Source organism: Anomalospiza imberbis, chromosome 6, assembly GCF_031753505.1.
Source record: "Anomalospiza imberbis isolate Cuckoo-Finch-1a 21T00152 chromosome 6, ASM3175350v1, whole genome shotgun sequence".
Taxonomy (NCBI): Eukaryota; Metazoa; Chordata; class Aves; order Passeriformes; family Viduidae; genus Anomalospiza; species Anomalospiza imberbis.
In genome coordinates, this window is record NC_089686.1 from 8,577,271 (window position 1) to 8,594,648 (window position 17,378).

The following is a 17,378-nucleotide window of genomic DNA, read 5'->3' on the forward strand; positions in this document are numbered from 1 at the left end:
TCTGCCCACTCCAGAGTGGGACAAATCCACCCTTGGCAGTCCAGGGTTCCAGCACCTGCATGAAGCCCTCTCAACCCTAATAACCATCTGCCTTCAGTGCTACCATCACTTCTCTCCCTACCCTGCCTCCAGCAATGAACTCCCCTCCCAGGTCTGCCAATCTTGCTATGCCTCCAGCCTCAAACACCCATATGCCATCAGTCATAGTAACCTCCTCCCATCAACTGCACATTAACAGAACACAATGGGACAAGGAAGAGCCAAAAAAACAACTCTAGGCCTGGAAATACAGGATGTGCATCCTTCCTCCCACAGCTGCTGTCCCAGCACCTGGAAACACTACCTGTCAAAAAGCAGCACCTTCCCAAGGCTAGATCCATTCCCTTCTGTAAGACATTTACTTCCTTTGTAACACCTAATGAATTATTCTTGGCAATTCCCAACACCCAGGGAGTAACTTAGGTGCTTGTTCACACCCTCCGGATAATTGCAGTGAAACAGCACAGGTGGGGCATCTCCCTGTCCCGACTACAGCTTCCCACTTCAACCCTACACTGCCATGGGGAAGGAGGTCCAGACACAAAACCCAGCAGAGACTCCTCATGGCTTCTTCTGGGAGCTCCCAGTGCTGGAAATACATGAGCAATGGAGGGATACAAATTCTACACTGTAGTGAATCCACCTAGGACCAGGAAAAAGATCATCTACCAAGTTCTCACCATCCGCTTCTTCCCAGCATAACGCTGTAGACAACCCACACCAGACCTATGGTTGTTTATGTATGCACTTAATAAACTACATAGGAAAGACATGGTATTATCAAGTATGGCCCAGGGAAGGCAGGATACATCAGGTCAGTGAAACCTTAATTTGACCAGATCTCACACACACAGGCAGAGTTCATCTTTGCACTCTATTATTTGTGGAGCACGCCGTGCACCCTGTATACCAGACACAGAACAGATCCTGCGGGGAAAAATACCTGGGAACGACACAATAACAGATTGCATCTTCATGCCTATGTACACAGGGGCAGAGGCAGGATTACACAGGCAGCCTTCAGCAGCCTTCACACTACTGTGTTGTAACTGCTCTGCAGTTATAAACACTTGACTTAGCAGCCATGAGAATACTCCTTCAGTTCCTAGAATGCTTGTAATTCCCTGTCTTTTTAACAAAGCAAGCTAAAAAGATGGAAACACAGTATTGTTACCTTCGTGTAATTCACCAGAACGAACTTGTATGTCCAGCTCACAAGGCCCTACCACGTGAACTGACTAATTGGTATCATAAGCAGCACTGGTCCCATCTGGACCAGTGACAGATGCTTGGCTAGGAGCTTTCACAGCTCTCTTCTGACACCAGAATAATAAACAGCAAGTCTTGACCCATCTCAGGCCTAAGGGTGATGCTGCTCAGCAGCCACATCCTGTAATGCCCGTTTTGCCCACATCGAGCAGCTTCTGCCCTTTGTGCACCACCCTCTCCACTTTTCCAAGTCCTGCTGCTCCTCCTCTCTGTGCAAACAGAATCCTCATTGTACTTCCTCGGTTGGCCAAGTCTTCATCACTTGGTGAAGCTCTATAGAGTAGAAATCCAACCACTACATGCAAAGATCTGACCTATGGCTTCCTGAAACACAGGTGAAGAGGTTGAACAAGCATTCTGAAAGTATCATTACACTCTTGGCGTGTTCTTGCCCTTTCCTCGACAGCTGCTTTGACCACTGAGTCAGGATGCCAGCTTAGGTGTACCCTGATCTAATCTAGCACAGCTGCTGTTACATCTACACGCCAGCCTTGTGAATACCTGCACCCAGCTCCTCTTTGCCCAACCTGTGACACTCCTCCACTCCATCTCCTTGTCAACCTCACTCCCAGATGAAATTACTTAAGGCAATACTATCAAATAAGTCCCTGCTGACCACAGTCAAACTCCAGCTTTTATTCAAAAGTTTGGAACTTGGTCAAACACATTTAGATTATCGATTAAGGGAAAAAAAAAAAAAACACCACCTCCAACCTAGTAATTCACTCTTGAAAATCTTCACTGACCCAGCTCTACTACAATGCCAGAAATTCAAAGAACAGGCTAGAAATACTTTTAAATAATTAACCTGAAGGAAACAGCATTTTTCTCAGAGTTGCTCACAGCTAAGACCAAAGAAGGGAGATAAATTATTGCGTCCAGAACACACTGCATTAAAACAGATGCCTGGGAAATAAACTCTCATCCCAAACAGCTACAAAGTTTAGCAGAGTTACAAGCAATTGCAAACAGTGTCTCCTGATCGGAAATGCAGGCTGTCCCAAAAGGCATACAGGATAAAGGCATAAAACAGAAAGCACCATGCTGTCTGCACCTACTCCTGCTGTAACTCACACTCATGTACAAACTCACACGCCCAGAGCATCATTCTAAAGGGAGGGAAATAATCAGGGGAGCACTGATTAAACATTTCTATTCCCCAAATTTTCCAGTAAACATCACTCCCAAACAAAAACAGGGAAATCATGACACTGCTTTCCATTCTGTTAAATATTTACATTTAGCAAAAATGAAAAAAAAAAAAAAAGTTTTGTTTAGGAGCAGCAGGGAATGTTTTAATGGTTAAGTGAAATTTTAGAGCTTGCAAAATGTTTGTCCCCTGAGTACCCATCACATTAAGCAAGTGATCAAAGCTGATAAAAATGGCAGCATTTCCCAAAAGAAGGATGTTGGGGGGAGGGAAAAATTATTTTCTTCAGGATGGTCCCAAAATTTTTTTATTTTTGATTAAAAAAAAAAGTAGATCTTTTCAGACCATTACTTCCTAACACCCCCAAGTTTCACATTAAAAACCCACACCAGTGCAAGTTAGTGAAGGTGCAGATTTCCACAATCCTGCAGTTTGTTGATTGTTACCTGAAGGAAGCAGCAAGGCTGTTGAAGAAATCAAGCATTTTTCTTAGAAAAAGGGCAGAATGGAGCCCTTGGCTCTGGTAGGAACACTGCATGCCAAGCTACAGCTACACTTCATGGCATTTTCACCCATGCACTAACAATCAAACCCAATGTAAATCTTGCATTTACTTGTACTAGAAGCTTTAGAGGGCTGCAAAAACATTTAAAATATTTCTAATCCTCTTAGTAGGTATAGAAGATATCAAGGTAGATTATGTTTCTCTACTATCAGACCTACTCAATTTTAGGATTAAAGACTCTGGGTTTCTTCACCTCTTTGTTAATCAGAAAGCAAATCCACTACCTGTATTATGAAATAAGAAAACCAGACAAAGCTAAAGCTTAATTGTTTGGTGACAAATCCATCCTTTTTTGCTGTTTAGAGATCTGATAACTTGAGACAGCACATACCAAGAAAATATCAATAGACAAGACATTCCTAAAACAGTAAAATGAGAAAGGCAAGACTGCAGGTCTCCAGGACAAGGATTATCTCTGTGTTGTGTGTTTAAGCACCATGTCACACATGGTCTCAACAGGGAACCACAAACCGTATCACGATGAAATCAATAAGCAGTAACAGCCTTGGACATGAAAAAACAATGACCAGGTCACCCAGTCACTGCCAGTCTGCTCCCAGCTGTGCACTTTAAAGGATTAAATGCCAGTATCTTGAAATATATATGGAAAATAACCACGCGGTGAATATACAGTTTCAGGGTCAGTACTACAGAAATACTACAAGGTGCAAACAACTGCCACAGGAGCTCTGTCCATCTGCTCTGATAACTGCCCTGCTTCTTAAGCTCCCCCAAGACAAATGATTGTGCCAATCTGCACAACGATTTTGTGACATGGACAGTCACAGCAGGGAAAAAGTCTATTTTTAGATCTCATCCTCCATCTGCTCACATACAATTCTGCTTGGATATGAAGACTCTCTGTTCACGGTTTCTCTTCTGCACTCAGTCGTACTACAGACATCTCATTTGGAGCCCCAGGTAGCTCTGGAAAACATCTTCATAAGCAAATGGCTAGGAAAAGAATGTGCTGTGCTGTTCAAAACAAGACCTTACGTGTGAGCCTAGAAAAAGCTTTATTACTGGAGATAGCAGACCAGTTATGTTTATAAAGGGTCACATGTAGCTCACCCCATGCTGGCTTTTATAGACAATCCAGAGCCTTCACTCTGGTGAAATAATGGAAATCTCTTTTAATACCACCCACAACCTATGAGCCCCCAGACACAACTGTTTCACAGATATTCCTGGCTCCTCCAGGAATCTCAATTCATTTACCTTGTAGAAAAGCGCATGGCAAATGAAGAACCTCACAAGGCTGGGTACTCCACAAGCAACACTGACAAGCCAGCTCAGACTTGCAAAGAAGCATGAAATACTCTGGTTGGTATGTAGTGGCTCACAATCCACAACATCCAGTTAACCCATAAGCAACTAGAAAAATAAACTGTGCATTTTAAGCATAATTAGTATTTGGGCTCTTTATTATTTTAGAGACCACAGCTTAAGACATGACTGTCAGAGTACTGAAAGCTGACAACAACCCTCAAGTTCCTTCACAAGATATTAAGATGGGCAGCCTAAAACTCAGACCACTTCTGGAAACCAGGGACACTGAGTGTTTTCTCCCTCCAAGTCATGAGAGAAGATGACAATCAGGTTCCTGAGCAGCCAAATGCAGACATACAGCAAGTATCAGGACATTTTTAATGTCTCACCTTTACATGCCTCACCAGCCAGACATGTAGAAACATGAAATAAGAGATAGTGTGATTCATGGGAGAACCCAAACAAACGATCTGCTGTGGAACAGGACCTCCCAACTCTACCACAGCAGCACTGCCAGCAGGCAGAGCAGGACAAACACTGCAAGCTCTCCTCTTGTGGACACTGACATTTTATTACAGCTAGACAGCACCTTGCCCTTCAAAAGTACACCTCGTACAAGAACTTCTACCTCCCTAAACAGAACTCCTACTAACGTATCATACAAAATCCCTGCAGCAACTACTAACGCAGCCTCCTCAGCAGATCATCAGCACAGCATTTAGGACATACCTGTGATCAGGTCAGCAGTGGAAATTATGAGGAGGGAGTTTCCATTGTGCAGGCAGCTTCCTAATTTTGCCACCAAGAGGAACACTTGCCACCTTCACAAAGGGGCAAAAGGGGGACGGGCAGGTGCAGTAGAACATTTTTTGTGCACATAAGTACTCATGGAAGGTGTTTAGCAGAATCACTATTTTAATTCTGAGCTTCTACAAATTCCTGAGCTAAACTGCTCCTGTCAAAAGCTCTTTGCAAGATTCCAGCTTCATTTGTCTGGAGTGACATCTACTACATTATGCTGTCAAACATCAGACCACAGTCAACACTTCAGACATGCTGGATTAGGTCCAGCAGAGACACATGCTGGTATGGAAAGTACTAACAGAAGCTGAAAGTTTGCCCAAGTAACACAATTACTTTGGGAAGAGGTCACCAGCCTACCAAAACAGACTTCCTCTGCTAAACATCAGCATTTTCTACCATGATAAAAACACCCCAGAAATACCAGCATAAATAATTTAATCAAACTTAAAGGGAAAAACAGGTAAACAAAAAACCCTGCCTGCATTCAAATCACATGTAAACAGCACATGTGCTAAAAGCTAAAAAAGCCAGCAGCATAATCACAGATGAGGACAGAATGGTATGTCTTTGTTTACTGCTTCTAGTAGCATCAAGACAATTAATCTATTTGATTAATCTCCCACCACTACGGATCCTATCCATCTGATGACATGGCAATTTGAAAACCTCACTCATGCTGTCACAAACATGAAGTCTTCAAGGGAAACAGACTCAGGATAAAAAGAGGGAATTCCTTTTAAAAGGTGTGACTTGAAAGCATCAAACATCTCTACAGGTCCCCAGCATTACATACACATCTACTGCATCTTCAATTACCAAAAAAATAAAAAGCCATGTTACCTGGAGCATCAGTTCACAGTCATCTCTTCCAACAAATATCATCTCCCGAGGGAGCCGATGGCGAATGCCAGTGCTGCTCACCAAGAACCACGAAGTCACGCTCATTTTGGCGCTTGGCATTTAACCTTTATACATCCTAAACACAAAAAAAAAAAAAACCACAAGACACAGTTAGCTATTAATGAAGCGTGCAACTACAAGAGTGTGTAGCCGCCATTCCCAATTTCCCAAATTTCCCTCTACCGTGGGACCCAACGCTGCCTCGTGCACTTGTGTTCCTATCTTAAATCTCTGATGACAACAAGTAGTTGTGAAGTGTCTGCCAGGACCTGCTGCCCATGTGTAGGAAGGAGCTCTGCAGCCCTAGAAATATTCCCATAGCAAAGTAAGACTAAGGAACTGAAGAAAGGATTGTTTAAAAAATGGAAGCATGCAGCTGAATCCAATCAACGAAATTATGAAATACGGTGGAGGGGAAAAAAGAGAAAACAACAAAGATCTCCTTTCCAGAACATTTCCTCACCCACTACCACAGTGCTACACAGCTTGAGCCTCCCGCATCATCAGAGATGTGGACCAGCACATCAGTGAGGTGACATAACGTGGCTCCCTTAACCTTTCACAGTGCATTCCCAGGAGCGCTTACACCAGTGCTAGGAGAACCTCCCTATTGCTCATCCCACTTCCACACTGATGTAAGTTGGGAGCCCACAAATCCTTCCTTCCTTCCTCCCCCGCTGCACGGCTGGTCCAAACACCGAAGCGCTCTGCTACCCCAGGACACGAAGCACAAGCTGCGATTCCCACCGGGGTTTCGGTGCTCAGCAGGCGGAGGGGCGGCAGCTGTGACCTGCGTGCGGCACTCACCGGGCGCTCTCCCGGCCACACCTGTTTGTTGTCCCTGCTACAGCCCGGCTGCGGGCAGCCTGTTCCTGCGGCCTCTCCGCCTGCCTCTCCCACATCCCATTTTCCTCTCCCTGGCTGAAGGAAGGAGGATTCAGCGGCACACGCCAGGCTCTCGCCTTCCCCTCACCCACCTCCCGGGCTCCCAGCTGCATTCCTAAGCGCACCGGGGGAAGGAGATCTCCATTTTCCCCGGGCTGCGCGGCGCTCCCCGGCCCGACCGCCGCCTCAGCGGCCCCGGCGGCCCCCGGCGCGCAGGTGGGGATGGGTGACCTCCGCGGGGGACGGGGACAGCGCGCACGGCCCCCGCCGCCTCCCTGCCGCTCCGGGCTGCCGCGCCCGTGTCACGACATGCGAGCGGCCCCACACACCGCGGCCCCGACAAAGCGCCCGGGAAGGGGAGCCGGGAGCCGCCGGCACAGCCCTTTGTGTGCCGGCCCCGCAGCGCCCCGGCCCCCGCCCGCCTGCCCTACCTGCTGCGGCCCTCGGCGCGGTGGCAGCCGGGCGCCGCGCCCCGCCAGCCGGCTCTGCCTGCCCCGCGGGCCGCTCCCGGCGCCCGCCCCGCTCCGCCCCCGCGCCGCAGGTTCCCGACGTCAGGAGGCGGCTCCAGCCCTGCCGGGCCCGGCCGGGGGAGGCGGCGGTGCCGCGGCCGGTCCCGCGCCCGGCTCGCCGGCGCTCGCGGGGCACCTGAGCGGCAGGTGCTGGCCTGGCTTTGGGTCGTGTCGTCGCTGCAGGGACACAACCAAGGCATGGGTTGGGTTGGAAAGGGCCTTAAAGGTCATCTACCTTAAAGGTCATCTACCCTGCCACCATGGGCAGAGATGCCAGCCGCCAGACCAGGTTGCTCAAAGCCGGATCTGTCCTAGCCTTGAACACCTCCAGGGATGGGGCATCCACAGCTTCTCCAGGAAGCCTGTGGCAGTGCAGTGCCATGCCCTGGTTCAGCGTCCCTCATTTCGGGCTCTCAGAGAGGCTCAGTGAATGCCAGCAGAGCCTCTGGCACCTCTCTGACCAGGGCAGCCATCCTTGACCTGGGAAGGTCCAACATACAAGCTTGATGCCATGGGACTGGAGATGCTGCCTCTGCGAGACACTGGGACCAGACCCCACACCAGCCCAAGGGAGGTCCAACACCAGCCTCTTCTCCCATGCAAGTCCTAACACCAGCTGTTTCTCCAGCCCAAGACCCAGCACAGCCTCTCCAGCCGCCCAAGCGAGCCTCAGCACCAGTCTCTCTCTCTCTCCACCAAGCTGCAGGTCAGCATCCATCTCTACATACACTCCTTGAACTCTTGCAGGGCAGTACCAAAATGCAGTTGGCAGGACTGAGTTAATCTTGAGCATCTAACCATGGAATAAGAGCCCGAAATGGGTGCTGTGAAAGGATGTGCCATTCTATGAGATCTTTTCAGTTGTAGGTAACTAGAAAATTCTAAAGAACTGTATGTGCAGTGAGCAATTACAACTTTTTCTCCCTTTGTGAGGAGCATTGAGTATCATGGTAAAGCTTTCTCAAGAGAGCCCCAGCTCCTGCAGATGTCAGTGGAGCTGCAAAGAGCAGCAGCTGAACACTGGTTCTCTGGCTCCAGCTGACACAGGCTGCTAAAGGAATTCTATAGGAAAACACCAAGTTCACGGTGATGTTTCCCCAGGCTCATATTGCAGCTGGAAAGACAGCTTTGCTTTTGTACACTGTACAGTTGGGTTTGAGTATCGTTTCTCAGTCACATGCAAGAGCTTTTCTTGGTCTCTTCAGTGTTGTGCACTTTGGAATTTTGGCTCAGAATGTAATCTTAATAAAGTCTGATGGCATGGAAACCACAGGTCTGGCACACCACTTGCAGGGGGTGGCCCTTTAGCCACATCACTTTGTGGGCTTACTCCTGGTTTATATCTTTGCTGCAAGGCTGAGGAGCCAGGAAGGGCAAAGTGAACTGCAGCAGGACTGTAAGGAGGGAAGGAAAACAGCATTTCTTCCTTTTCCTCATCTTTCTGAAGAGCAGTAGGACTTTGTTATTATTTAATTAATAGTATTCTTTAATCAGCATTTGACTTCTTTCTTGGCAGATACGTCATGCCCCGGAGTGATTTCAGGGTGTCATTATCTTCAAAGTCTTCGAAGCTGGCTGAGCCGCAGCATCTGTGTTTTACTGAAGTGCTCTTGGTCTCTGCTTGGAGCAGAGCACCACACCCTTGCAGCATGCCATGTCCCTCAGACACCAGGCAGGAGGACGGAGGGAGCAGCTGCCACTTCCACGGCACTTTGAAGGCTTTTATATTGAGTGCTGCCATGAAGTAATAGAAATCCTTTATAAATAAAAATGGACTTCTGCCCTATTTTGCCAGCCCATCCTGTCACTGAATGATGTTTTATTATTGATTTAACTGACCTATAGCTTAAGTTTTTATATATATTATTCACTTCTTTCTGAACTACATCTATTTACTGGAGAGGCTGCTCTATGAACTGATCTGTAGAGCATCTCTATACTCCTCAAAGGAAGTAGGATAATTTACTTCTTTATACAAGCCTGCCATCTAGGCAAATCTTTGTTATAAGTTGCTATAAAAAGATTGATGTTTGCTTTAGTCTCTCTTTAAGCCCAGTTTTACCATGCATTTATCCACATGTATTTATTTGAGCAGTCAGTCAGTACTTCAGCATTTATAGGGAAGAAAAAAAGTCCCTGTTCCCACCACGTGTCTTCTGACCTGGCTGAAGATGAAGTTTGGGCCAATACCCTGGGCCTGGCTGAATGCTGCATTGCAGCATCTTTATTATACTCCAGTGATCTAAAAGGAATAAAAAAGATTATCAGTTGAGTTTTTCCTTGTCCTCTCTCCTCACTCCTCACCCCTCCAAAAAGAGTGTGTAGGCAGCATATCCTGATGCTAACACTGTCATCTTTAAATCCCAGTCAGAGCATGTGTCCACGGGGAAGACAAGCTGTTGCACTGCTGTACTTTGAGTTTTACAATTTTTTTCCTATTGAAACAAGCCCTTTTGGCCGGCAGTGTAGCCCTTGGGCTGCTCACCCCCCCGGCTAGCCAAACACACAACTGTCTTGGAAAATACAACACCATAAAAGTGACGTAGAACCGCTTCTTCCTGCTGGGAGGAGGAAAGGCCAGGGAAAGACCTCACAAAGTTGGGTGTAGCAGCAGCACAATGTGGCTCACACTAAATTTGGGACATATGTTTATCATGCAAATCCCTCTACATTCATCTACAGCATTGTCACCTTCAGCTACAGGGGACATGCTCACAGCTATGTTAACCTGCATGGCCCAAGTGGCAGGAGGTTCACTGCTCTGTACGTTGTGCAGGTGCAGAGTAATGACCAGTCCCTGTCCCAGAGCACTCATATTCCCACTAAACAAGGAGATTGAAGGCAAGGTAAAATGTCCAGGCAGAAGATTAACAGGTCACAGGGCAATCTGTATCCGGAGCTATTGAATCAGGTCATCTGCTCCACTGAAATGCTTTCTGTCTGACACCCTGAACCTACAGCTTGGAGCAGAACCACTTAAGATCCCTGCTTCAAAACACAGATCCCACCATTCCCAAAGGACCTGAGCTAAATCAAGTTCTTGCTGGCAGGCTCTGGTGTGAAGGAGATTTTTTGACAGAGTTGCCAAACAGGAGCTGCATCTTGCCGCAGAGGAGATTTCTGTTCCAGAGCGATCATAGCCTGATCCAGATGTCCTGTTTGGCTTCCCCTCTGAAGGGCAGTTTTCCCTGTCCATGAGCTAGATGTCAACATGGTGGGTAGCTTATAAATGAAGGTGTGCAGGACTGCTAAGTGAACGTGGCCTGATTAACTCTTTGCAGGCTGGCTGAAATCCAGTATGCACAGCTGTATGCACACACATTCATGAGTACATGTGCAGCTCATGAATTCCTGACTATTTTGCATCCAAGGGATGTAGTTGTCAGTCACTGTTCCCCAAGATTATTTCATTTGTTCTTTGTTAACTCACTTTGAGAAGCATCAGGAGAGGTTCACAAGTAGGTCACGCAGGGTTTCTTAACCACTTCTTCATTCAAATGGATTCTGCTCCTCAGTGATTACTTTCTTTCCCAGAAGGCCAAAATTGGACCCATGCCAGCTCTTTGAGCCCTGCTGCAGGGAGATGTGTGCCTGCAGCATTCTCACTTCAGGTCAGGATTTCTGCCTGGATTTTTACTGTAACCAGGAAAGATCTGTGGTCTTTCACAAGAGAATGCTGCAGGTCTGGACCTGTGTACTTCATACAGCTAGTGGTGCTGTTGGCTGCCCTGAGCCCTTTCCTATGGAGCCTGAGACCAAAGCTTTTCATCACTAGTTCTGGGTATCAGCATGAGCAGGATCAGCATAACATGAAAATAATCCCCCTTCTGAATATACACCTTCTAAGTGTCATTTCAAAAATATTTCCTTTGATTTCAGGTTTTTTTTTTTGTTTGTTCATTTCTTACTGACTGATGATTTTTAAATTAATTTTTTAAATTATTTTAAAATTGATGTTTATCTCAATTTTAGTTAGCTTGGTGTAGGAACCTTGCTGAACTGAGTTTGGACCAACAAAAGCAATCTGCCTCTCCTCTCTGTCTAAGCACCAATCCTTCACTCTGCCCAGTACCTCGGTTGTGCTGGTTGCCAACATTCTTCTCTCCTGTATAGCCAGGAACAGGCCCCAACCCTGCCCAGTCAACTGGAAAACAATAAGACCATTCATGTGCATGGTTATTCCCTGGCATAAATGTTTGCAGAGATACAGTCTGAATGGGATAGGCTTATGTCATTTGGATGGTTCTACAAGATGGCTTTATACAATACTTGTGTTTTTAACCTGTTTATTAACCAGCCATGAGGACAGATTTTTAGCTGGAGTGTGGTAGCATTGCCCAAAACAGCTTTAGTTTGGCATCGTTGTTTTACACCAGCTGGAGAATTTTACTTGTATTTTTTTTTACCCACAGCATAATCCTACATACCAACATGCAATTTAATTTTACTACTATGGAATTTACTAAAATAAAACCCCATTTGTGTTAACACTTCTTTCCAGAATGTGCAGTATGGCCTTCTCCAGTGATCCTCCTTTATTCCCCAGCTAACCCACAAAAAATATCTTATTTTTATTATGGAGAGGAATTTGTACAACTATTTTTAATTTATGACCCTCATAACTTGTGGCAGGGGAGCAGGAAGAATTATCAGTGCAATAAAAGAGTGGAGCTGGTTTAGTGTAAGCATTGTCAGAATGTCTCATCTAGGATCTGTGTGGTATAAAACTTCGCTGAAAGAATTAAAACATACGCTTAAGTGATCTCCTTTTAGGGGGGTTTAATTAGTAAAAGCTCGTCAATGATGATGTCGTGCTGTCTGATGAGATTAGGTCAGATTATACATAGTTGTATGGTGTGGCATCTTAAATGGGAATCACCTTATGGCAAGTCGGAGCCATTTCAATATCACATTTAAAGAAATAGCTTCTCAGGGAAAGTTGATTGGTTTCATAAGAGAAGCAGCAGGGTTTTGAGGCCTCCTGTGTGGGAGAATGGGAACAACAGGCAGCTTGAGATCGTCTCTATTTCAGGGTTCTTTTCCCTCTTATTCGTTCAATTAATTTTCATATACGTGTGTATTTCTTAAGAGAAAGATTGCAAGCCTACTTAAACAGAAAAATGATTTCACATGGCCTGGAGAACTCAACACAACATGCATGGCCAGAGGGCTGTACTTTGCCCTCCCAACCATGAACAAATTCTTTCTCCTCTTCCTCTGTGGTTGTTATTATAATGCTAAGGCAGGAATATTTGGTTGAATGCCAGAAATGCAGGATTTCCTTAAGCAGTTTTGCTGCAGTAACCCCCTCTATTTATTTTCCTTCCTCTTCCCTAGTACTCCACTCATGTACTTGCACATTTTCAGATCTGGACCAAGGTTTATTTTGTGAGTACATTCATTGCAGACTCTGTTCTATGCAGGTGATCCTCTGCTACCCTTTCCCAAGGGTCCACTTAGAAGATTCTTTACAAAATTTCTCCCATTGGTTCAACTTTATGCATTTTTAGGAAAATCCTTTTCATATTTAGTTCATTGTGGCCATTTGGTTAAAATTCATGAGGATTATAAAAATCCTAGTTCAAATTGAAACATCAGTTTACACTAAACAAAGCCAACATTGTTGTTCAACGGGACCTCACTGATTTATGAACTATTCAAGGTTGCTCCTTGCCTAAGAGACTTGTTAAGACAAGACTTAGAGACTCAGCAATGGGTAAATGAGAACTTCTGGAAAAGAAGTCATTCCTGTATGATTTGAGCAAATTCATGCATTTTACTGGAAATCCAAGACCAATAAACTTATTTTCCTGATGCTATAAAGAACATTTTAGTTAACAGTACAGTTGCATTTCTAAAGCAATCATTATTATTGCCTCTGTAAACAAGTGTTTACTCTGCTGACTCTTGATCATGCCACTCTGGTTTAATGAAAATGTCAGTTCTGCTTGAAACTATCTTCTCGGTTTCTTGCATTATCATTTTTGCCTGCAAGATGAAAAGCTTTGATGAAACATGTAATAGGTACATGTAAAAAAATATACTTCCCTTTAAATTGAAGAATATGTCTTCAGTAATATCCAGTGTAGCAGCAAAGGCCTTAGAGGAAGTGAAGGTTCATAATCTGCTGCCCTGCCGGGAATAATTTATTGAATCACTTTGAGATTCACATATTTTCTGCCCTGTGAAGTTAAAACCATACTCCACTGTGTTGATCTTTAGTGATGCTCTTTCTTCACTTGAGAATGGTGGAAGAATGCTATGAATGTGGAAGAAAAGGTTAGCAGTGTCTGGAGGAGCCAGCCCACTTTGATGGGACAAGTGTAGGGGCAGCTTTAGTAATTTATAGCATACAAGCCATCAGCTGGAGATTTATATGCTTGTCAGGCATTTTATGAGAGCTCATCAGAATAATATTTATTTCTTTGGGGGAAAAAGTTGTATTACCAGCATCACTGGAGAAAAAAAAGCCGCAAGCAGGAGACCAACAGAGCAGTATTTTTGAGATGTAGTAGTGGCTTCATTACATGCTGGTTCTTAAAAGCTTCAGGATACTCTAGAATAATCTTCTTTAGTCAGCAGGTTCATGAACTGCCATGTGTTCCACATTCATTAAACCGTCTTAAAACCCTGCAAAAAATGCACATTTTCTGACTGCACACACATGGCTCATGGCTGTCCTCACCACAGAGTTTATGAGTAGAAGCTCCATTCATTTCAGGTAAATAGAGTGATCAGGACTGAAACAAGCTCTCAGGTAACCTGGGCACAGATCTCTGTATCATTGCAACACTCCTGGCAAGACTTAGGTTCCCGGGTATTTCCATGCTGGTGAAATTAATTCCCAAAAGTGAGTTGTGGGAGGTTGAGATAGTTGACTGAGGAAGGCTAAGTGACGTTTGAACAAAAAAGAGAGGTACCACAGTCTTGATTATCTGCCAAGCATGAAGCAACTCTTCACTTCCCACACACACAGGCTGCTCTGTTTAAATTGTCCAGAAGACACTCAGAATGCCTCTCACCTCTACTAAGTTTCACCATCTTGCACAATTTTTTCAAGATTAATAAAATTTTGGGCCCTTTCAATACCTGTACCTATAGGATGGATGCTTGCTGGGAGATAATGTCACCATACAACTCCCTTTGTTAATAATCAGCTTCAATGTTTGGGGTTGAATTGCATTTTCTGCAGGAATAGCTTTAGCAGAAACAATTCTGAACTGACCACATCTGGCCACGGCAGGCAGAAGGACCATGTTGTAGCTTTCTGGCCAGATCTAATATCAGAGGGTGCAGGAGGGTCCAGTCACCAGCTTTGACTGATGCCTCTCCTTTCCCTGTTGCAGAGCAGATTTGTGCAGATTTCTCCTTTTTTCAAAGACCCTGGCAGTTGTTCCAGAAAGAAAAGGAGGTAGGTAACACCAGCAAGCAAGTTTTTTCTCTAGAAAAAAACATTGACTGCCACACCAGTCAATGCTGGTCACACCTGCCCACAGGCTGGGTACTTAGGGATGAGAACAGATTATACTACTAAATCTCACTAAAGGATTTTAGCCATCTTTTTTTTTTTTTTTTTTTTTTTTTGTCCTGGGACATGCAGAATAGGTTCTGCCTCACATCAGTGGGCACAACACAGCACTTCCCCATCTCAGTCATGCCTACCCTCAATTTGCCTTTGCCACTAGCTGCTACAGGTCAAACTTCTGCTCTTGGGATCTTGAAGAAACATGCTAGAGCTTTCCTCCCTCACACCATGAGTTAACTTTGAATGCAGAAACATTCATTAGCACTGTATTTTATCTTAATTTCTCATTCATTCCCGAGGGTTATATTCCCCACTCTACAAGAGATATTTCTCAGTACCTGGGCCTGCATGTGCATCAGCTCAAACACATGATGGAGAACAGAGGAGCCATCACAGCAGAGAGATGCCATGAAAAGGTTCTCCAAGTGGTTTGGTCAGCAAAACTCAAGTGCAAAAGGAAATGCAAGGAGAGCAAGAAAAATCCTGAGGACAGTACATGTAGGTCTTCTATGAGACCAAGAGGCAGCAACAATGGGTGGGACATAAGAATTGTCCCACTTTACAGTTTTGCCTCTGATCTTTGATTCCCAAGTAGACTGCAACCATTTTTAATCAGGGTCTGTCTTAAATAATGTTTTTGTACTATGCATTGAGCTTCTTAGCGCTCCTCTAATATAAATAATCATTCAACAGAAGCTTGTGTATACCTTGCAAGGCTGTAAATCAGATCCCTTTAAGACCCCAGGTAAACCAGAGATAATGTCTTACAGGAATTTATCTAAGACAATAAACTGAGGAGGGGAGAGAATTGGTGAAAATAGTTAAGGTTGATGACATGGTCTATAATTTCTTTCTTTGCTGGACTGGTAATAGCTGAGCAGAAAAATGATCACATTTATAACAAGTCGTCTTATTAGTGCAAGAAGAAGATGAAAAGGAAATCCTCCAGTGTGTAGTTTGACTGGTCCTGTGATCTGTTGTTGAGCCATAAGCTGATTTCTGGGGACACGTCTGGACAAGGAGAGGAGGTGAGGTTAACACACTCTGTGGAGAGCTCGCCATGCCCTCTGACAGTGAGCTCAGCAAACCCTATGCAAATGTCTTTTGCAAGTCTTTCAAGGGAAGAAAATGAGCAATACAATACTGTACGGGTGGCACAAAAGGACTTTCAAAACTTCCAGTTAATGCTTGAAAGCATTTTGAACTCTGCCTAGAGCATTGGCCAATAATTTGCCAGGTTACTTTGTTCCACCCTGCAGGATAAAGGATCATGCAGAGGTATGGCTTAGACTTCCTTGCCCCTACAGATCTGCCTTTGCAAACAGAAGTAGGCACAACACCTTTCAAAGAGATGGCATTTCCTGATTTAAGTAAAAAAAAAAAAAAAAAAAACCCTCTGAACCAACCAACCATCCAACCTAAAAAAACCCACCAAAATACCCAAACCCCAACCAACCCTCCCAAATAGCTATCCTTTAAAACATTTTATATTTCCTTACAGAAAAGGGGGATGGAGTTGGAGGACCAGAGGGACTTTATCAGTTGTAGTGCCCATTGAGCCCTTTGCACAAGGAATAGCAGGAGAGGTTTTTGTGCTGGTGGGGAGCACCCACAGCAGCAGGGAGCTTGAGCCCAAGAGTGCCCAAGAAAAGAGAAGTCTGCCTGATGTAACATAACTCACAGGAAGGTGTTTCAGTCCCTGCACAGCCCTGGTCACAGGTTAGGTCACAGACTGTAGATGACAACAGTGGCAGCAGTGATGTCACTGGCCATTGGGCACTTCTTACAGTGCACTTTTGGAGCTCTCTGCCATTTCTGTGCTGTGCTATTGCAGTTAAGCAATTTTCTTCCCTATCTGAGCTACACCTGGTTAATTTTTTTAACATTAGAAACACTTAGAAAGGATTGCGCATAGAGACCAGCTTTTAAAAACATTACGTGAAAGATGCTTGCTGTGGGAATATAAATTTAAGAATGCCATTGGCTTAATAAAAGTACCATACTGCTTTTCAGACTAATTTAAAACTTGAATTGTAGCCATTTTTAGCTTTAACAAAATCAATAAGGCCAATTGGTATGCTGTGTCAGGCATTGCCTATTTTAATCTTTTAAGTAATTTTGGCAGCCAATACCATCTGGGGGTTGAATTCACCCCTGAAGATCCTCTAGGATTTTAGTGGGATTTTCATATTGCTGCAGCCTTGAACAATCAAGTCCTAAATCGGTCACAAGTGCATTAAAATAGAACAGGGCAATAAGTTGGCATTTGGCTCTAGTTTACATTTAAGATGATGCTCACTTCAAAAACACTTGAATCACATGGTGGAAATGGTAAAATTGTTGATGATGATGTGAAAAGGACTGAGGTGTTCAATAAATATTTTTGTTCTGAATTTGGAAACAAGAAGAATCATGCACAAATGTCATGAGGACAATGCACTTTCCATCCCATTAGTAACCAAG

The 17,378-nt window shown here is 44.6% G+C and overlaps 1 protein-coding gene across 1 annotated transcript in view; it reads right to left on the minus strand.

Moving 5' to 3' along the window:
• The window catches only part of CEP170B (centrosomal protein 170B), a 58,967-nt gene extending 51,499 nt beyond the window's left edge, over positions 1-7,468 (minus strand). The window contains exons 1-2 of the mRNA XM_068192245.1: positions 7,313-7,468; positions 5,937-6,072 (exon numbers count right to left, since the gene is read on the minus strand). Coding sequence (XP_068048346.1) covers positions 5,937-6,056 — 120 coding nt within the window. The 5' untranslated portion in view covers positions 6,057-6,072; positions 7,313-7,468. The remainder of the gene's footprint in view (positions 1-5,936; positions 6,073-7,312) is intronic.
• Positions 7,469-17,378: the final 9,910 nt, after the last annotated feature.